This window comes from Hydra viridissima, unplaced genomic scaffold, assembly GCF_058129835.1.
Source record: "Hydra viridissima isolate aposymbiotic clone 2 unplaced genomic scaffold, HvirCarnegie_v1 scaffold_10, whole genome shotgun sequence".
In the NCBI taxonomy this organism is placed as follows: Eukaryota; Metazoa; Cnidaria; class Hydrozoa; order Anthoathecata; family Hydridae; genus Hydra; species Hydra viridissima.
In genome coordinates this window covers 13,476,269-13,498,112 of record NW_028324309.1, presented here as the reverse complement: position 1 = coordinate 13,498,112, position 21,844 = coordinate 13,476,269, and the positions used below count along the sequence as shown (strand labels likewise).

Below are 21,844 nucleotides of genomic sequence, written 5' to 3'. Positions count from 1 at the left end.
GTGAATAGCGGAGGAGGAAGGGAAGGGAAGGGAAAGGAAAGGGGGGAGGGGAACAAGATTATGCATCTTATTGAATAGAATGCACTTTAACATTGTCTTAAAATGCATGTAAAACCATTGAAGTTCGTTTCATATAATATAATTGACTTTCAATGCAGTTTTATGAAGAAACTAATTTTAAAAATTATTACACTTCATATTATTATAAAACAATTTAATTTAAAAGTTGTTATGATTTTTTTCTATATTTTTATAAGTTAGTGTCATAAAACTAAAGCTTAAGCAATCAAAAGAATCAGTAGAAAAAGCTATCAAATGAATCATTTAAAAAGTGTCAAATTATAACTCCAAGAACTTTAAATAGGTGAATCATCGCTAAACGAAAATTGACATCAGCTTTAAAGATAGTTAATTATACTTATGACGATTTGGGATTCTAAGAAGTATTCTCCTAATCAACCCCCCCCCCCCTTTCTCTTTGGGATAGTATACCCTTTGTTTAAAAAAAAGTTACTCTAACTCTTAAGCTATCCTGATAACCTAATCCTACCCTATCTTTAAACCTAGCCTAAACCTCATATCTAAATTTAAACACAACAGGAGAATTTTTAAAAAAATTCAAAGTATTGATTTTACCCTGAGGACAAGAAATAGCTATAAAAAATTATACTGCTTAATGTCAGTGATTGATTAGCTTCCATAGATTTTCCAGAGATTTTGTGACAACGAAACTTTTTTATTATTTACTATTTTTATAACTGCTCTGCTTTTTTTTTTGTTGTTTACAAACATTTAATACTCCGAAATTTTTTTTTTAAATTAAACACGAATACTGGACACACTTTCTTTTATTTCAATAGTGCTATAATCATTTGTGTTAGTCTAACACGCTGTGAGATTTTTTGTACAAATGCGTAAACAGAGTAGATAAGGTACTTTAACATTGTCAAAAGAATATCCGATATCACAGTATCATAAGAGAACTATTCAAATAGTAAATAACTTAAGCAATCATTTACACACAAACTTCCTTTTCACAAACACTCACACAAGTATATATTGAAATTGTATGATTTATTTCATACTATTACATTTTTATAAATATTATTTGAATAATCTATTTAATCAAAAAAACTTTTCCTACACCACGTTGTACAATCCTAACAAAATTTTCTGCTTTTTTATCTGCTAAGTGCTACAATAGCACTTACAAACATGTTGTTTCTGCGAACCGTTGAGGAGGCAAAGGTTTCCGTATCACAACGCATAGCTAAACCCATTCCATGATCTTTTAATTCTCCGACAAATACCTGTACTATAACTCGATAAAGGCTTTCTTCAACATTAAAATAGTTTTTTATGTGATGCTCGAGTTCTTGACTAATTTTTCTAGATCTGGTAATTGATAGACTTGCATCATACGTCATGTTTTCAGTATTCTGTTCTATGACTTTTGAAATGAGGTTTCCAAAAAAGGTATAATCAACTGTAATACTTTCCTTATCCTGGTTTTCAATCCGAACAATATTTAAAAAAGAATCGATTTCTTCGTCTTGTTTTGAAAGCTTTTCTGACGCATTAAGTTTAGGGGAATGAGATCTGTTGTTGGCGTCTTCAGTGAGAATCGGAACATCCTGTATTAAGCTGTGCTTGCAGTTATTTAATGTAAGTTCATTGTTACCATAATTTTCTTTACGATGTGTTAAGTAGGTAGAATTCTCTGAGAAAGCTCTAAGTCTTCCAAAAGTTTTATTGTTTGTAGGTAGCGACAACAAAGAGCAATCCTGCTCTACTCTGGGTTCACCACTGTAAGCTGTTGGTTTCAACTGAGGTGGGGTCAAAAAGATAGATTTTGACATTTCTAATGAAATTTCCTTTCTTTCTTTCAATAAATCAGGGCTGAGTAACTCTATTGCAACGTTGCGCAGTAATTGGGAAGATTTACATAATGCATTGGTCGTCCGGTGGTTTTCTACAGGTTCATTTTGACTCCCGTTTGATGATTCATTGTTTGAAAAACAGTTGCTTAATCTTTTTTCAATCACTGATCTTGATTTCTTGATTTTCGGCACAAATTTATTAACAGTTGATGTAATGCTGTTCCACGACTTCGGTCTTGAACTAACATCTAGTTTATGATCAGATTTAGGTGCTACTGACAACATATAATGGCTTTTTCAAACTACCGTACGATAAACTACGAAAGTGTTGAAAATAATTGAATAACTTGTTTTAAAACACATTGAAACGTTTCAGCAAACAGTAAAATAAGTCTTTAGAGATTTATTATATATAGGCTAATTACCTCTCAGTGTTTACCATTTAATGCATATCCGTTTTTGTTTTGCAGTAATATTTTCGGGAAGAGCAAACGCATTATTTAATATGGAGAACGTTACGCCTTCGCAGTGTATTAATAAAATCAAAAAATTAGAAAAAATTTTGACGTAAAAAAATTTAACGTTCAATTCAATTTTAGACCGTTAGAGCTCGAATGCTATTGAAGTAAGAAAAACAAGAATGAGTAAAAAGAACTTGTAGTAATAATACGTTAGTTTGAAGCTTGGAGTTAAGTCGAATATAATCTCTTACTGTATGTAAAGTGTGGTGTGGGTTTGTTTAAAGTGCTTCTTAAGCACGAAATTACTAATAGTTTCACATGGATTTATTAGTAGTAATTTCGATGATGTAAAAATTTTATTATTACTTATATAAATTTTTAACTGCAAATAAAGTTTTTCAAATTCTTTTAATTTTTCCGGTTAATCTTGTTATAACGCGTGAATCCCTCAAAAGAAAGTAGTTGTTAAGTAACATATAAATGGTCAAGTTACACGTAACTCGTTAGGTGTTTATTGTCTTAAGGTTTCCTAGGGGACAGAGTTAATTGCAAGATTGGTGATAACAATAGTTAAAGCGTAGTGATTTAAATAAATAGATTTCGACATTTTTTATATCTCCTCTGCTGTACATTTAGCTGCTTTAACAATAGCACAAACAAACATGTCGTCAGTATTAACGATCGAAGATGCAAATAAATCGCCAAGCGGTTCGAAAGAACACTGAGTAGCGAAGCAAAAACCATTATCTTTGAGTGCACCAAGGAATACTTGTGCCACCACCTTGTATACAATCGTATCGTGCGATAAATTTTCTTTGACAGTATTCACTAACTCTTCGCTAATATGCTGTGATCTACTTATCGATAAGACTGGATCATAAGACATAAGCTTTGTCGTTTCTTTTAACGTTTCTAAGATAATATTCTCGAGTCTTAAATTGTCAAAATCAACATCCGTACATCGAACCTCTTTTTTCCAAGCGGATATACTCTGAAATTTAGATTCTTCCGGAAAGTTATTCTCACAATCTTCCTTGCTGCTTGAACTATTAACATAGCTACCATACCCAATTTTACAAGTTCCGAAAACTAATTGACTTACCGATACAGGAGGCAATTTTGGCTTTGAAACTATTTCTAAACTACTAGATCTATTTTCAACACAATTAGCTTCTTCGTTGTGAGGGATTATTGGCAATATACCAGCAGAATAACGTCTTTTTTTATCATGTTTTTCACAGTCTTTGGTAGCTTTTGACTCTCCAATAATTCTAATCATTGGATTTTTTCCTGAACGGAATGACGAAGACTTATAAGCTGAAAACGATTGGTTTTCAGAAGTTTCTTCATTTGTTTGGGTGTAACATAATTCAGCTGTTACATTATTTAACAAATTGCTTGACTTCCAAAGAGCTTCTTTGGTAGACTTCCAAATTTCCTCATTACTTTTGACAGTTGCTAATGCTGATTTGCGTTGATTTGATGGCTTTGATAGAAATTGGCTCACTGATGAAGGTACCCGTTTCAACGTACTCTCAAAATTCGACCATGATCCACGCCTATTTATTTTATCAAAGTAATCTTCTTTCTTTACTCGTAGCTTTACAGCAGTATCTTGACTCATAACTCCAGCTGCTAATAAAAATCACTCTGCACGCGTCTCATTTGGTTTGTTCTGCGTTGTTTAATTAAACTAATCTACATCATCAGCAAAAATTTATCTGATAAAATCAACAATGATCACAGGAAACGCTTGAAAAAATATTAGATTCTCTAATAACAGGTTTTCTAAATTGCAAACAATTCAAACGTAAAATTTTAAACTTGTATACTCAATCACTGACTTGAAAAAGCATCTAAGCTTAAGGCTTTCGTGTCATGTAAGAGAAATTTTTTTTGAACTCTGTTTTATGCCGGCGTTTCACTTTTAACAGTATTAACAGATCAAAAATAAGTAAAATCTTTGTAAAATACAATCTGATAACAGTTTTCATTGTATTAATTTAGGAGTTGATAATCGCATCTGCAACTTTTTTTCATGATTATTTTGAGCTTTTCTTATATCTTTCATTTACATAGAAAAGAACAGAGTAGAGCCACAACGTTTATTCTGCAAAGTAGAAGTTTGGATAAAAAGGACTAAGATTGTAGTCAGCTTTTCTGATTAAAAAAAAAAAACTATCAAATCTGCACTCAGATAACAAACCTGTTTGTGTATTTACTAGTTAGTTATTACTGAATTTCCATGTTCCGCTGATTTAAAGCGTTCAAAAAAGGCCCCGTTCCCGTTCTTTATCGCTGATTTAAAGCGTTCAAAAAAGGCCCTAATCACTGCAAGATTTTATATAAAGATATATGCTGCATACTTTATAAATTTCTTAACGACTATGGTAATTTGAGAATTAGACATGGAAATTTATTAATAACTCGATAATGATCAACTCATAATTAGATTAAAATAGCACGAACTTTGATTTGCTTATATTACTTTTCATTTCCTCATATGCAGCGCCAAAAATTATCCGATATTAATAGTAGACACCACAAAAAGAGTTTCTAAATAGTTAAAAAAACATTTAAAATCAAGATCAACAGTAAACGCTTCAAAGCGTTTGCCATAATTGTTGGTACAATACATGAAACCGTTATCTCACCAACAGACAAGCAATTACTAAAATTCGAGTGAAATCTAAACTTTCTGACGATGCAAATGAGCCAGAAAGGTCTTTGTTAAGTTCATTCGACTTTTTCGCAGTTATCAGAGGAAAGGCCTCTTTGACATTTTATAAGTTTTTGAGTACTTTAAATGCTTGTTTTTTTTTTTGTTTTTTTCTTTAAAAATAAATTGTTATCTAATATATCATCTGTGCTTCCAAAACTAGGCCTACTTTAGACAGATTAAATGTATCCATTATGGACTTAATATTATTGCAAATTTGTTAAGGATCTTTTTTCTCAAAAGAAAATTTTTTTTAATCTAATTTATTTAAATTAGGTATTTAATCATCACGCGCTTTTTTTTTTTTTTTTTTTGCAGGTGTTGGTAAGTAACACATTGGTTGCCAACAAACATGATAAAAATCAAACAGCCGTATTTTTAATAGAGCAGCTAAAATTTATAAACAATTTAAAAAGACTCGAGAGTCATAAGTCATACAAAAATTTAACAGTAACTAAAGATAAATATGAATTATAAAAATAAAGCTAACTAAATAATCTTATTTATATTCTAATTTAGTTCACCATTTAGACTTTCTCTGCACGACGATTTTTGTTAACGGATGTAAGTTTAGAACGTTTCGATGGGTGTCCCTTCTCCGGAGATGCCTTTCGTTTACTGCTGTATAAAACATCACTACTCGAAACGCACTCCGGACTGATAATAGCACTCCGACTTAAGCCTTGCCGGAATTTTTTAGAAACAATATTTTTCTGTCTATGTTGAAGTTCGAAGTAATCTAAAATGACAAGAATTTCGTGGTTTTAAACTTATAACAAAGGAAATACATTCAAACTACAATGTTTTTATTACTATTACAATTTATTCTTTAAACCTTAGGAATTAGTTAGGAAATGATAAATTTAATATAACTTACTCTTGGATAAGGCATTTTTTGCAGCTTCTTTCTCTGCCTCTTTACAACTGTTTAAGAAAATAAATTTTCTCCGATTGAAGTTTGGAAATGAGAAAAAATGTTTTTTTTCCCGTTTTCAAACTTAAATCTCTGTATAGCTCAAGACAACAAACCATTACATCTCATAAAAATAACAGCAAATAAACGCATCGAACATGTTGGCACATAACAGTAAAAAATCTTAGTGCAGTTAGTGTGAAAGATGAATGCCGATTTCTTTTAAAGCACCCTTAATGCTTAGAGTTAAGTTAGAGAGTTCAATGTAAAATCTCGGAGCAGTTTTAAAATGAATGATTACCTTCTTTAAAGCGAAGTCGCCGTCAATTGAATATTAATCATAGGTGTTTTTTACCTTTAATGAAATATCTTAATCCCATTTTTTTCATAGAATTTTTTATAATCATTTTATCATATAGAATTTATTATATGGAATTTATTACAATTGAACAATATATCGATGGTGTAACTGCCTATTTTATTTATCTTAATTAACATTTTATTTATCTTAATTAACATTTTTTTTATCTTAGTTAACATTTTTTTTTTATCTTAGTTAACTTTTTTTTTTACCTTAATTAACATTTTATTTATCTTAATTAATATTTTAGGAAGAAAAAAAGGAGAAAAAAAAACGCTTTTTTTTTTTTAAACAGTAAAAACCGTTTTGGATTTTAGTGATTTTAATTTCGTAATCAAAACTTGTAATCTGTTATTTGTAAATTTGTTTTTTGATTTGTAAATTTGTAATTAAAGGGTAATAGATACGCTCATCTTCATTTATGTTGGACAAAATGTTTTTGCCAGTACAATAAAAAACGCTAGCTTGTAGGTTTCGAAAAATGTCTTTAACTGAAATAATCCAAAAATGTTGCTTACGAAAGTTAGTGTGTCGATATACTAAAAGGTTACGTTTAACAAAGTTTTTAAAACAAGTCTTTTTTAGGTTTTAAAAAACGAGTGTAACTAAAAAAATAATTTTATTTAAAATACATACATACATACATACATACATACATACATACATACATACATACACACACGACTAGAAAATATTCTTACATCCTATACCCACTCCTAGTAGTTAAAGTAGGCCTTTAAGGTACATTGAGAGGAACTCAAAGGTTTTACCGTTGCTCACCAGTTCCTCAATTTCTCGCAAAGATCGAGCATAGTCTATGGCATTTTTCTTACGCATATTTGCGTAAAAAAAAAAAAATGCCATAGGTTTAAAAAAAGCATATCTTATAATCTAATTATTGTGATCAATAAGGAATTTCTAAAGAACTTTTTCGACTTACAACACCATTCAATATAAAACGTGAGACATACATATTATAGCCACCCATACAAGGTGAGACATACATATTATAGCCATCCAAGTACATCATCACGCCATTTGAATTTGTAATTTTTTTACTAATTAAGTAATTTCCTCATTTATGAGAAGCTTTGAAAAAATAGAAAAAATAGAATGAACAACTTTAGCTGGAAACCTTTGGAAGAAAAAAAAAAAAAAAAAAAAAATCATACCTCCTTCCCTGCCCTGTTCCTAAACGTTGACCCTTAAAATATACGCCAACTAAGAAAAAAATCAATTAAAAGGTTTCTAAGAATGATCTGAACTTTCATGAACGTTTCATTCATCATAAAGGTCTCTATGGTATGCCTAAATAGCACCTTAATGATTGTTGACATAGAACCCTGTTTGCCAAGATTAAGTAAAAACTGACGAGATCTCATAACCTGATTTTTTACGTAAATGTAATATTGCTTTAAGTTCAAACCGAAACAAATTGAAACCTTAGCTTGCTTTTTTGTAAACAGTTCCTAAGTGAAACCCAAAAAAAACTTAAATGTAGCTTATACTAAAAAACACTAAACTAGTTAAAGAAAAACGAATTAAGTTTTTCAAAGCCACAAATGTTTTCTATCATTTGTTACCTTTTTTTTTAAATCAAAATTAACTCTTTGAAAATCAAAAGAATTTTTAGAGCAACTTGATGACTTAAAAAAAAAAACTATCTAGTAACTATTAACTTTAAAATTACACATCAAGCATAGAAACATTAACTACCTTTAAAAGATTGAATGCCATTGATGGTGGTTGTTTTTATTTTTCTAAAAGAATAAAATTTTTGTTCTCAGACAATTATATATATATATATATATATATATATATATATATATATATATATATATATATATATATATATATATATATATATATATATATATATATATATATAAGTGAATGGTAAAAGCAATCATTAAACAACTATATTTTATCATGCAATATTTAAAAAATAATGTATGAAAGCTTTCAATAATCTAATTTAAGGACTGTTTCAAAATAGCTTAAACGAATGTTAGGTTAACAATGCAGCAAATCATTATGGTATTTGACTTTTACAAAACACTATTATAAAACAAGGCTTACTTATACACAGGATGTTCTCCTTTAACAGTTTTCAGGCCGTTATAATAACTGTTACAGCATTGTTGAAGCTGAGATTTCGGTTCTAACCAATCTTGACTAATAATGAATTCCTGATAAATAAAGGTATGCAACAAATATAATTAAATGTAGACTGCAAAAATCCGTACAAAAGTTATGCAAGTATGGAATAGTAATCCCAAGAGTATGAAAAATGATTTTTTTTTTCTTCAAAATAACAATCTTCAGAACCCCTTTTCTTCAAAATAATGTCATCAATAAATTTCCTTTATTGCCATGGTGAATAATTTGTTTTGAGACTGTTAAAAATATATTGAACAAGTCTAATATATTTGTTGGTCTACTACATGGCAAGCATATTATATTAAAGGCTTAGAGGTTATTTATTTAATATATGAACTTTACACTTTTTTTATTTTCAACTTGAATGGCAAAAATAAATAAGAAAAATTGACAAAACTTTATTTTAGCTGAATAACATATAAAAGATGAAATTTTCTTAATACCTTAAGCCTTGATAAAATACAGACTTCAATGAGCTTTTGACAATGCAATAGCCCTCTATCTAAGTGTATTGCAGCTAAAAATGCTAAAGAAAAATTATTTATTGAGTGTCAACAGAACTTACCTAATAAAAAAAACACTTAAAGATTTAATTAAAGATCTTCACCTTCAAAAACATCAGATACCACCTTTTCATTGGTAATACTCATGTCCTAAGATTTTTCAGAAGAAAGATTTCAGTAAACCATTTTAAGGGTATAAGTTAAATTAAAAATATTTAAATCTATGAGTGAAAATTTTAATTACTCAAATATCCCTATGATAAACTAATTTTTAATTTTTAACAAGAAAAATAAATCAAATAATTTACAAAAAAGTTAGAAAAATAAACCTACATGATTAGGATGATAGATTATATATTTATTTAATTCTAACTCTTCAGCAGCTTTTGCTAGACACTTTAAATTGATTAAGGAGATTCGCAACAGCTAAAGCATTAAAACACTTTTTTAGAAAAGCTAAAAAAACGAACAATCTAAAAAGATTTTTTTAATAAATCATGAAGTAAGTAAATTATATAAAATTCATAAAGAAAAAAAAAAAAAAAAAAATACCGTTAGATGACCTTCTTGATGGTTAGGGAAGTGTTTGTATAAGTAATCACTGCATATATACTTCAAAATTGCATCTCCCAAAAATTCCAGCTGTTCATAATTTCCCCTTTAAAAAAATATTGCTTGATAAATGAAGACATGAAATATGTCAACAAAAAAAAAAGCAAATATTAAAATAAAATAATGAAAAAAAGGGCAATAACTTTACCGTGTAATAGTTTCATCATCAAGACCTTTTACAGAATGTGTAAAAGCTTTTACTAATAGACTTAAATGTGTGAATTGTATACCAATTTTTTCTTCAAGCTTAACAAACTTCTAAGGAACAAAAATATAAACAACAAAGAGAAACTAGCAGATAGAAAGAGATAATATCATATCAAGAGATAATATCGAAGAACTATTACTTGCAGTATTAAAGAATCTTTTATAAGATGTCGATCTCCATTTTCATACTCAATCTAAAGGTAAGTTACTTTACTTATAGAAGTAAATAAATATATTTTTATCTTTTTAACTATGTAATATAATTTTTTTACTACACTGCTATATAAAAAAAAAAAAAAAAAAAAAAAAAAAAAAAAATGAAAATAACAGTTTTTTAAAAATTTCAGAGATTCTTACTTGCAATGGGTCTCTATTGTAAGTTTTCCAAATTAATAAAAGCTCCTGAAAAAATATAAATAGATAATAAGAGCTCCTGTAAAAAATTAAATAAATAAATAATGGCAACTTAAACAACTTGAAGTAAAACAACATAAAAAAAAAGGGAAAGAAAGTATTTTTACCTTGTCATCATCAAAGAGTAGATTACTTATGAGAGAATCAACTTCTTCTAGTCCTCCATCTAAATACACAGCACCTAATTAAAAAAAAAAATTAATAAAAATTGGAAAAACATTTGTTTCTGGCTAAAGTCATTTAAAAAAATCATTCATTATGTTAAAAACATTTTGTTAAGAAAATCCATTTCTATAATCATATCATTATCATTTATTAGGAAACATCATGTATTTCTTTAAATGCCTTATTTTTTTACTAACAAACACAATGGATTTCTGGAACTTTTTTAATTAGGAAACATTATACACACGTAGCTTCATTACTCTTTACTAAGTTATGTTAACAATTTTTATAATTGCAACTTTCATTAATAAAATGTCATGCAATTACATAACTGCATCATTCCTTAAGAAGAAATATAGTTGTACCATTCATGAATGAATCATGAATTATTAAACAATAAAATAATAAAAATAATAAAAATAAAACTATAAACAAAAAAATAACAAGAATAATCCAATTTTCTGATTAACATAAATTAAGGTATTCAAATATTTTCCATTTCTAAGAATCATAATTTTTTTACAAGTAGCTTTACTAAAGCTGAATTTTTTAAATTTCATTTTATTTGCTACATTTAAATAAAAAGATTAAAGACTTCTTACCAATAATAGCTTCAACAGCATTGCCGATAAACAAATCTAGGTGTTGTAGTAATTGTGGTCTAGTCAAATGAAAGCAAAAAATTTAATAAAAGGTAGATAAATATCATAATGGCAAGTAATGTGGATTTCAATAACTAAGAAAAACTAAATTTGGATTAAAAAAAAAAAAAAGAGTTTATAAACTGAACAACACATCAATAAAATAACTTTTTTAAATAGTATAACACATAATATACCTCTTCTATTAGTAATAAAGTCTGATTTACCTGTGCTTAATAAGTATAAAATCAACAAGATTTAATCTCTGAAAAAAAAAGAAGGAAACTTAAACTAAAATTTTAACTTAACGTAGATCAGATTAAAGTCATGACCAGATCATGGTATATATATGTATATATATATATATATATATATATATATATATATATACATATATATATATATATATATATATATGATATAAACATATATATATATATATATATATATATACATATATATATATATATATATATCATATATATATGTATATATATATATGATATATATGTAATCATTCAAGATTCCCATTAAAAAATCAAGAAAAAAAAAAAAAAAAGCTTTACATTAGCAATAGCAGTAAGATTATCTCCCTGTACAAGACCAGAACGGAATATGCTCAACTTTCCTGGACCTTTCTCGGGAAACATCAGAAAAAGGTGAATGCTAAAAAAAAAAAACTATACCTTTGTATGCGATGTTTTAGTCAGATGTAACTATTTTAATTAAAAATTTATTTATATGACATTTCAGACAACTTTCAAACAATTAAAAAAAATATAAAGTAACAGAAAGAAAAAAAAAAGAAAAAACCCACCTAGAAAGATAGTCTAAAACAGCATCACCCAGAAATTCTAATCTTTCATTATGTAAACAGCTGTCAAAATAAATCAATAGAGAAGTCAATAAACAATCTACAACTACTGACAAAAAAAAACTTAACATCTTTCTAATAATAAAAGTCTCATTGACTCTGGTATTCTTTTATATAGATACTTTTTAAAGTTTATAAATACTTTTTAGTTTTTAGAAAAATATTTCAAAATGAAAAATAAAATTTCATGAACTATTTTAAGCCTTTTATTCTTATTTCAAACAGTGGCAAACTTCATTGCCAAAACTCTTTTAATTTTTAAGGTTGAGTAAATTGAACTAAATGAATTAAAGTAAAGAATAAAGCAAACAACTAAAAAAGGTACCATCATCAAATATTACTTTCAGCTACATACATACCTTGACTTCTTTTCTTGTTTACAAAAGAGGAATGCCATTATATTTGTGAAATTTACAATACCTAAAACAGAAGAACTTTATGAGATGAAGAAATTTGTTTTTATACTAATAAAACTGCTTGCCAGCTATGAATAAATATTTAATTAACATTTAATTAAATTAAATACCCTTTTTCTTGAAGCCTAAATTCAGTGGTCTAGAAGACTTCTCTACATATGGCATCTTTTTTCCCAAATTTTGTAAAGTATTACACAAAGTGGTGGACATGGATGACTGATCCAAATATGAAGAATGAGTAAGAGCTACCTATAATAGTATTACAATTATTTACAATAAAGTGATAATTATAAGTTTATTTGAATTAAAGTAAAAAAACTTTTCTTCATAATGAAGCTTTATCAACTTTTAGTACATAACTTCAAGAAGGAAAAAAAATGTAACATACCAGTTGTAAGATGTAAAAGAAAGATGAACAAGTTTTAAAACCTTTAATAGTGATTTATCCTTGAATGAATATTTAATTTGTTTCTCAAGTTCAGGTAACGAAGCCATAAACAACAAATAATTCCATACAAGTGGTAAGTAAGCAGCATGCTACCAAAAGTATAAATAACATGTGTAAATTCTAATTAGGAGTTTTATTTTTCATAAAACTAACTGTTTTTAAGTGAAATAATAAAAGCAATACGTAAGACCAACAGAGTATTTACTATTATTGTTCTTTAGAAGTTTGTTAAGCTTAAATGCAAAAATCTCATTTACTCACTTGGCAAATATCCCACTTTAATCCAGTTTTATAGTACCCTTCACTGTCAACATGAACATCAACCCATTTTAATTCTCTATTTAGAATATATATTTATAAACTATGTTGATCTCTCAAAGGTGTAAGGAAAGCTTCAAGTAATTTTAACATTTTAAGATCATTTCAGTGGTTAATTTAAAAAGAACAAATTATGCAGGATCAACATACATAAAAGATAAAATTAAATATTTTTAATAAAAACATCCTGAAGGACAAAGCAGTCTTAACACCTTGAAACACTGAGTTTTTCAATCTCATTTTCAATTTCTAGCATTAACTCTTGGTCTTCCTTTAATGGGACTGTTCTAAAAAAAAGGATTACAATAATAAGATAATAAAAAATTACATCAACTGTAATTTTATGAATAACTTTTAATTACATGAACAGTCTTCATAAACAACTGTTTTGAATCTGAATATTGTATTTGATTGGTAAACAGATGTTATTTCAAGCACTTGCACTATAATAATGACAAAATACAATTTTTTAATGCTTTGAACAGTTGCACATTCTTCACTGACTTAAATGAACTAAACACATTACAGAAAACATGTTTAACGGTAAATAATTCCTTGAACACATTGACTTTTTAGTTTAAATAGCATGGGTTTTCTTATTTGTTATAAATTATAAATACATTTAATTCCATAAATTCTGTTGGAAAATTATGACACAAATAACAGGGAAAGAACAATATCGTTCTGTTAAGATTCAAATAAATTTTAAAATTTTCTTATGTGTAAATATTATCGCTTGATATTTCTATTTACTTTATAACAGAATTCTAAACATGACTGATAATAGATTTTTCTATAACTTTCTATTTTAAATAAGAGATAAAAAAATAAAAACTATTACCTGTTCTTAATAGCATTTTTTACTTTTCTCAGTTGATCATGTAATTCATATAGTCTAAACCAAAAAGTACACTTAAAAAATATACATTTTACTAAAAAAAATATACATTTTATTAAACGCTTTCTGACTATAGACGCTGTTCAATCCTTAAGTAATCTACTTTTTTTTTAAAAAAAAAAAATTATGAAAGAGAAAAGTTCAGCAAAATAATCTTTTTTTACAGTATCAGATTTGTCAATTAAAAACCTTAATAAAAAAGAAAATTATTAACTCTTTCCCAGATTCTTTCAAAACAGATTTCATCAATGTCGCATGAACAATAGTTGGTTGGCCCTGCAAACATATTTGTTTCTGTCATTACAATTATTTATGATTTTCTTCTTACTGAAATATTGAGAAAATCAAAAAGCAAAAATATTTAAGATTAAGTTTAAGCAAATGTTTTATTTCTTAAGGAACCTGATTAGTATTTGAAATGAAAAAAGGTTAGGTAGCAGGATTAGGTGAACAAAATGTTAAATAAAAAAAAAGCAAGTAAACTGTTTTAGGATATTAAATTTGAAGTTAGTTTAAGCAAAGGCTTTTTGCTTTCCTAATTAAAGCGTTTAAAATTTCATGTGAAAAGATAAAGCTAAAAAAAAATCTTACCTACCTTATCCTTAATGTCATGCAAATTAATTATTTACTTAAATCAATTAAAACATGATTCTATTGATATAATTTAGTCTCTTATAATGGTGTATTGCTTATTAAAGTTTCTCATAATAGTGAATTGCTTATTAAAATTTCTCATACTGATGTATTGCTTATTGACTCAAGGGTTTATGCAATAAACTTTAAGAACAGTATTGAGTGCATAGAGTTGAAGGTAGAGATATAGGATTGGTTACATTGGGTTAGACTGATTTACATAGTTAATTATAATTAACATAGTTTAGAGTGGATTCCCAGTGGATACTTATAACAGAAATCTTCAAAATATAAAAAAGTAAAGAAAATAATTCTAATTGCCTCAAAGGTAGTAATCAACCTTACATTTCATTACAAAGTCTCATCCCTCAAAGTTTAAATTTTCAAGTTCTAATTGAAAGTTTTGCTTCACCGTTTGAGTAAACAATATCATACTTGAAATTTTTCCAAATGAAAAAATAAATTAATATAAAAAAACCTTAGAAAACTTACATAAAATAAATAAATATCTTATATAAACTAAAACTACTGATATGTTTGGATTTGCTTGTTTGCTTTAGTTTTAGTGTTATTGAAATTTGATGAATTACATCAGAATTTTTCTAAAGTCATTGGTAACTATCATAAATACTTTTTTAAAAATATGTTTTAATTATATTTACTTATTACATAACATGTTTTAATAAAGGGAAGATGGGGAAGTGAAAGGTTATTAGACTTTTATATTTTACGTTTGTAACAAACACTTAGATTAAAATTTTTTGTGTTCTTAATTTTAGTAAATTAAAAATAGACCCATTATGATTTTTTGACTTTCTTCTTTTCAAAGCATAACAAAAAAGTTTTCTATTGTTAACACTATCATAATTAATATAAAAATATTGTAAAATAATATTACAAATATATAATAATATAAATGTATAATACAGATGTATAATACTATGCTACAAATATTTTAACAATATAATTACTATATATATATATATATATATATATATATATATATATATATATATATATATATATATATATATATATATATATAAGAATCATTGCGTTTTAGTGAATATCTGTTTTGTTATATTTTCATAAATACAAAACAGATTGGTTGACTGATTGACAATCTTGAACACAATCTGTAGATTTGAGTTTAAAACAAAAGAAAAAACAAAACTATGCACTAAGGAGCCTTGTTTCCATTAATGAGTGGATCTTCCATAGCTAGTATTTTAATAAAACTTCAAATTTAAAAAGATTTTAACAGGGTTTAAATAAAAGAAGTTTTTTTAATATGTAAAATTCAGAAAAAAGTTAAGAAAAAAAAAAAAGGTATACCGTTAAACCATATTTTTCTGTTGGACTGATCACCCCATCAACTCTTATGGCTCGTGGTTTCTGAATTAGAAGCAACTTTAGTTGTAAGGATTAAGAATCTCTTCATATATACAAAATCTATTAAGGTAATCTTTTTAAAATACCATAAGACAATTTCACAAAAAAAAAAAGAAAACATTTTTAAAACCTAAAAAAAATAAGATATAGTAATAACAAGAGAAAAAAAATATTTACCTGTTTTGGATTAATGATTAAAGAACCAAAATTCTCTGAACTAAATTCTTTCCACTGATCTGGTGTATATTGACTCATTGTCTCAGGCTTATAAAAAATAAGTTTAAAACTAAAAAACACAAAAACTAAAGACTAATTTTTTTAAATTTTACAAACTCTATACTTACTTTCACAAATGGTTTATTTGCTTTAATCAAATGCTTGATTACTGCAGACATGGAAAGGATTTGAAACACATTTTTTGGTTCTTTTGCTGATAAGTCTAAAAGTGAAACCTTTATAAACTACAGGAAAGAGTATGATCTTCACTATACTTTAAATAACTTTCTTATGCTTGTATAATTATGTTTTCTTATGCTCATATAATTATGTTTTTTTATACTCATATAATTATGTTTTCTTATGCGCGTATAATTATGTTTTCTTATGCTTGTATAATTAAGTACAAATCTCTTTTGCATAATATTATACCTTTAACTTTACGGATGAATCTTGGCATAAAATGGAACGGTCTACAACTAGTTGATGAACCTAATCAGGTAATAAAATTTTTACTAAAGTTCAGTAACTCATAATAAAGAATAAAGTAATTAGCTTAACTAAGTTTGGAAAAAGAATTTAAAAGCGTGGATTCAAGTTTCCAAGATTCAAGATTTAAGGAAAACCTTTAAATGATACTTGTAGTAAATTAGTTTATTACATTTATTACAAATCTTAATTTACGACCGCAACCATGATAAAGAAATACTACTTTAATGAGTGTAAGAAATGGAAAAATAAGACATTTACCTTTGAAGTTCCAATCATATAGCTCAAAAATATCATGAAAAAAATAATCACAAATTAAGTCCACATCTTTGATGCAAAAACCCTATAAAAAAAACAAGATAAGATTAAAGAAAACTTAAATCTTTTTATAACAAATGCATATTCAATAGACTTTTGTTTAAGATAAAATGCTCTAAAAAAATAAATTAATGTCTAGCATTTAAGCTTTAGATGAAACCAATTACATCTATATTATATTATAGTTATAAGTACTTATAACTACTACATATCATAACTTATTACAGCTATAAGTACAAATAACTACTCTCTTTATTATATGCTTTAAATTTGTCAGTGGTTTAAAAAAAAAATGCAACATTACCTCTGGAAAATACTCTTCTTTAACAAATCTCACAGTGTAATGTATATTGTTGTGTAAGAATGTGTACTCTGGTGTCTGAAGAATAAGAGATTGTAATTTAACAGATTAATTTTAAAGATTTTTAAAAGATTTATTAGTCAAATAAGTAAAAACAAAACAACAACAACAACAAAAAAACAAATAAGTTTTATTGGATAATATTTTTCATAGGCTAAATGAAAGCAGATCAATTAGCACCATCATCAACAGCATATATTTATTTGAAAATTCTTGGAGAACTCTTGGAAGTCAAAAAATATTTAAGCATCGTTCAAACATGCATTAAAAAATGTTCATACTTGATCAATAGATTCATGTGCAAAGAGAGAAAAACCTTCAAAGTAAAACTTTTTTTTATTGTGGTTTATAATGGTGGGCTCTTTAGTCTAGAAAATAAAGATAAAATTCTAAAAAAAAAAAATTAACAAAAAGCAAATGTTATAACATAATCATGTTAGAGAATTAAAGAATGAACTTTAAAAATTACTAACCCGGAAATTGATATCAGGGGAGATCACTAAATGATAGTGAAACAAGGACTTTTTATTATTTGAATATGGCTCACATAAAGGTATATCCTAAAACAAATATACTTTATTTATACATTTTATCAACTAAATAACAACAACAAAAAAAATGACACTATAATTTTAAAAATGTATTTAAAAAATGTTTTTCTTTATAGTAAAATAAAAAAGAGCCAGCATTTTCAAGATAAAACAAAACAGCAAAAATTAGGCTCAAATTCAATTAAATAAGTGCCAACATGGAAAATAAAAAAACAAATGTGTTTGGTCAATTTCACTGACTGATACCGAAACTAGATGGCCAATTTTTTTTTAGATGGTTAAATAAAAAACTTTTTTGCTGTGTTAATTCTCAACTAATAATTAAACTTTGTAAATAAAAAGACTGTATTCCATAAATATAACTAACTTACATTACTTAAATGTTATCAATAAGAAAAACTTTTATACCTTTTTTAAACAAAGACTCTCAAATTAAATAACTAACATTTTAATCTAAAAAATCCCCCAAATGTACAAAGAATACTAGTTAGTTTTGAAATGAAATAGATCTCATGCACAGAGTTTTTAATTGAATTTTAAAAAAATTTTAAACATTTATTATACTATTATATATACAAGATTTTATTATTCTATTAAGTCATTTAACTTTACCTGCTGACTTAGTGAATATATTGATTTTAGAAAAAGACTGCTTTTAGAAAAACAAATAAGTAAATATAGTGGAAAAATAAATGTCCCAATGAAGCAAACTAAACTAGCATTTTGCAACCTACAAGAAAATTTTAGACACTTTTTAATATTTGAAAATAGCAATTTTCGTCATTCCGGACAGTTGTTGACGATTGACTGCCTATTATTTTCCATTCTGAGGAGCTCTACCAGTGGTCTTCTTAAACTTTTAAAATGCTTCATAAATATAATTTAATCCTGAAGATGGTGAACAAGAACTAAAAAATCCCCCAAATAAACCAAAGCAAATAAAACTAATAAATTCAATTGAACAGGGTCAGAAAAAACAACACAGCCATGAGGGTTTTTTAGGGATTTTTTTGAACTACAGAATTATCATCCCTAGTTTTAGCCTCACAGATGAGCCTAAAAATGATGTTTTTATGTTTTTATTCTTAGATTTTAGATTAGGATATAATTTAAACCTTTAGAGACTTACTGTTGTTTTCAGAAATTAAAATCTTCTAAAACTTTAAGCATAATTAAAGAAAAGAATGTCATTTGGAAGTTTGAGAAAAAGAGGATGTAAGCAGAAACACTTTTCCAAGGTTGATAAGAACAAAGTTAAATGTGATGGTTATGAAGAGAAAATCAGTAATAAAGTAGAGCATTTTTTGCACATCTAGAGAGAAATGCAAGACAATTATGCTTAATGACCAGTAGTGTTGTTTCTAATGCTTCAGATCTGCCAAATCATTCCCAACTCAAGCAAGTAAGCTGAAACCTAGTATGAACAGAATATTTTGTCAGAATATCTACCAGTCAGAAAGATTCTTTAGATAACTCAGTTGAGGGGCTAGAGTTTCAAAAGTCTTGCTCACATCTACAGCTTGGATATGTTCCCCAAATAACAAAAAATGATTTCTCTATTGAGATTTGCAAAGAACTTGATAAAAAAAACCACACTGGTTATCTGCCAACACTTTTTTTCTGGAGCAGAGAAGAAAATGGCAGATTTTTGCATAAATCTAAATGAAGAAATTCTAAAGTAAAAAGTAAAAGCAGAGTATAGCAAATATGTGTTTGCTACTGCTAAGATAATGAAGCCAAAACAGTGAAGATGAGGAAAGTGGCTCTGAAAGAGTATCCAACTCTACTGACATAAATGCAGTGCTTATTAAGCTTCATGGAAAAAGATATCAGCAACACTGCTATTTTGAAGTAGATTATAGAAATTTAGAAATACTTCAGTAATATTCATCTTGCCCATGGAAAGTAATAAATAATCCTAAAGAAACCTTATTTTTATAATACTATTGTTTTAACCTGTAAAAAGACACTTTTTAAGGTTTGAAGGTGTGAAAAATTTTTATGGTAAAATATTCTAGCTAGGTTTTGTTGGATGGTTTTTTGAGTTGTACTAAAATACATATATAATAAGTTAGTTATTTAGCTAGCTAGCATAAAAAAAGACTGAAAAAGAGTTCAGTAGGCAAACAACTGAAAATAATCAACCTATATCCTCTGTATTTTTATTTGTTTAAAAGAAAAAAAAGTTACTTTTTTATATATGAGAAATTTACATTTTTTGACTGATATATTTTAAATGTTAAGTATTTACTGTAAAAAATAAACAACTTTTAAATAATTTTATTTTTTTTTGAAAGAGTAGATAAAATCAATTTCTTAAAATAACATTACTTTTTTCCCCTGGTATATATCATGATGAATTCCTTTTTTCTTCTGGTTGTCTTGGCATGAACAACCTGTTTCTTTCTAAAGACATTTAATTTAAAAAAATTTTTTTAGAAAGTTATGAATAATATTTGAAAGACGTGTTTGAAACATCTATTACAACAAGTTGTATAAGAAACATTTAAAGATAATTAATATCAAAAGGTGACAGCCATCACTTTTTAGGACATAAATATCTTACTGGATTCAAACTGTTATATAAAATACAGTCATTCACCAAGCCTAAAAAAAACAAATAAAAAAAATTATAGTTTAACTATCATAACTTTTTTACATGAAGAGGTCAATAAAGTGTATAAATAATCTTAAGATTGCTTCGGATTTTTAAAAAATTTCTTAGTGAAAATCTAAACTTATTATTTTACCATTAGGCATATACTCTTCAGAATCATCCATCAATGAGATTGTTACTGTTAGAAATTTGAGGTGAAGTTCAAGAAGCCTTTGAGTCACTTCAATACAACCATTAGCTTTCTAGTAAAAGTAATGAATGTAAATATTTAGTTTTTGTGTTACAGAAGTAGAAAAAAGCAGTCTGTCAACTTGACAGGTTGCTTTTATCTATTTCTACTATAATACTTTTATTACAACACTTATTAGATATAGGATTAACATAATATAAAAACATTTTATATAAAAACTGTTGCTCCTGCAATGGTAACACTGCAATGCTTTTTCTCTTAAAGTCATAGTACTGATCATATAAAATAAACACAAAATGATATGATTATTAACACACTTTGGTTTTAATAAATCTTTTCTTTCTTTCTTTCTTTTTTTTTTTTTTTTTGAGAGAGAGAGAGTGAGAGAAATATCTAACAAATTAAAGATATTAAGAAGAGTCTGTCTAACTTATCATAACAACCAAAGATATCAAGAAAATGAGTCTGCATCTCATTATTCTAACATAATTATCTTCATATTAAAAACTTGATAGTCTCAAACTTCTCACTTTTTTATACCATCTTTTTGTTCCAAATGACGCAAAATTTCTTTTTACTCCATCAAGAACATGTCTATCAAAAGCATGTCTATGAAATGATTTGGCACTAAAATAAAATATCAATCTAATTGAAAATAAGACAAACTTTTAACCCAAATAATACATTTTAAAAAACTTTTTTGCTAATCTTTGTACCTTTTTCCATTGAACCCTGCCATTTAATTTGTTTTCAAAAGTTTTTTATCCGGTATTTTTTCCTGAGAAAGCAATAAGAATGTCTGAATTAATCACTGAACTAAATTATTATTCCGTATTTAGTATTTTTACAACTAGTTTATCTGGTAATTAAACATGTTATGCTAATTTAAATAGTTATACTAAATATATTGATATACAAGACAAATTTTGATTCCTGTCTTCAAATTTTGTCAACTAGATCGTTCATAACTTATGATAAAAGACTTTAAAATAAAAAATTTTTCGGTTTAAATATAATTTAACTTCTCAAGTAGGGGTTGTTTTTAAAAACAGCCGCATGTAATATAGGTTGCATTAGGTCCGTTTTT

At 26.7% G+C, this 21,844-nt stretch overlaps 1 protein-coding gene across 3 annotated transcripts; it reads right to left on the bottom strand.

The window, feature by feature from the left end:
• Positions 1–5,435: 5,435 nt before the first annotated feature.
• On the bottom strand, positions 5,436–21,783 carry LOC145181701 (ribonuclease 3-like). 3 transcript variants are annotated; one of them, XR_016456210.1, is made up of 39 exons: positions 21,674–21,783; positions 21,474–21,535; positions 21,288–21,384; positions 20,701–20,809; positions 20,517–20,557; positions 20,282–20,356; positions 17,873–17,959; positions 17,681–17,767; positions 17,343–17,417; positions 16,982–17,063; positions 16,664–16,723; positions 16,360–16,454; positions 16,193–16,279; positions 15,959–16,018; positions 14,205–14,266; positions 13,934–13,987; positions 13,305–13,379; positions 13,036–13,111; positions 12,756–12,863; positions 12,437–12,575; positions 12,270–12,330; positions 11,854–11,913; positions 11,603–11,702; positions 11,264–11,301; positions 10,998–11,056; positions 10,338–10,411; positions 10,174–10,218; positions 9,957–10,010; positions 9,758–9,867; positions 9,550–9,655; positions 9,331–9,423; positions 9,102–9,147; positions 8,938–9,020; positions 8,414–8,523; positions 8,051–8,094; positions 7,507–7,555; positions 7,306–7,423; positions 5,938–5,984; positions 5,436–5,799 (listed from the first exon to the last, which is right to left on the bottom strand). XR_016456210.1 is itself a non-coding variant. In XM_090099742.1 (38 exons), the coding sequence occupies exons 2-38, from the start codon at positions 21,494–21,496 to the stop codon at positions 5,588–5,590; spliced, it is 2,883 nt and encodes a 960-aa protein (XP_089955868.1). In that variant the 5' UTR covers positions 21,497–21,535; positions 21,674–21,783; the 3' UTR covers positions 5,436–5,587. The 3 variants fall into 3 exon arrangements, 2 of the variants coding, with proteins under 2 accessions (XP_089955868.1, XP_089955869.1); XM_090099742.1 differs by lacking the exon at positions 7,306–7,423; XM_090099743.1 differs by lacking the exons at positions 5,436–5,799; positions 5,938–5,984 and having other exon boundaries at positions 7,262–7,423.
• Between the last annotated feature and the right edge of the window lie 61 nt (positions 21,784–21,844).

Coding starts and splice junctions, on each gene's coding strand:
- LOC145181701 (XM_090099742.1), bottom strand. CDS start 21,496: ATGGCAGGGTTCAATGGAAAAAG. Junction 7,556..8,050: donor TGGCATTCAATCTTTTAAAG/GTAGTTAATGTT, acceptor TTTTTTTCTTAG/TTGGCGTATATTTTAAGGGT. Junction 5,985..7,506: donor GGAACAGGGCAGGGAAGGAG/GTATGATTTTTT, acceptor TTTCTTAAACAG/TTGTAAAGAGGCAGAGAAAG.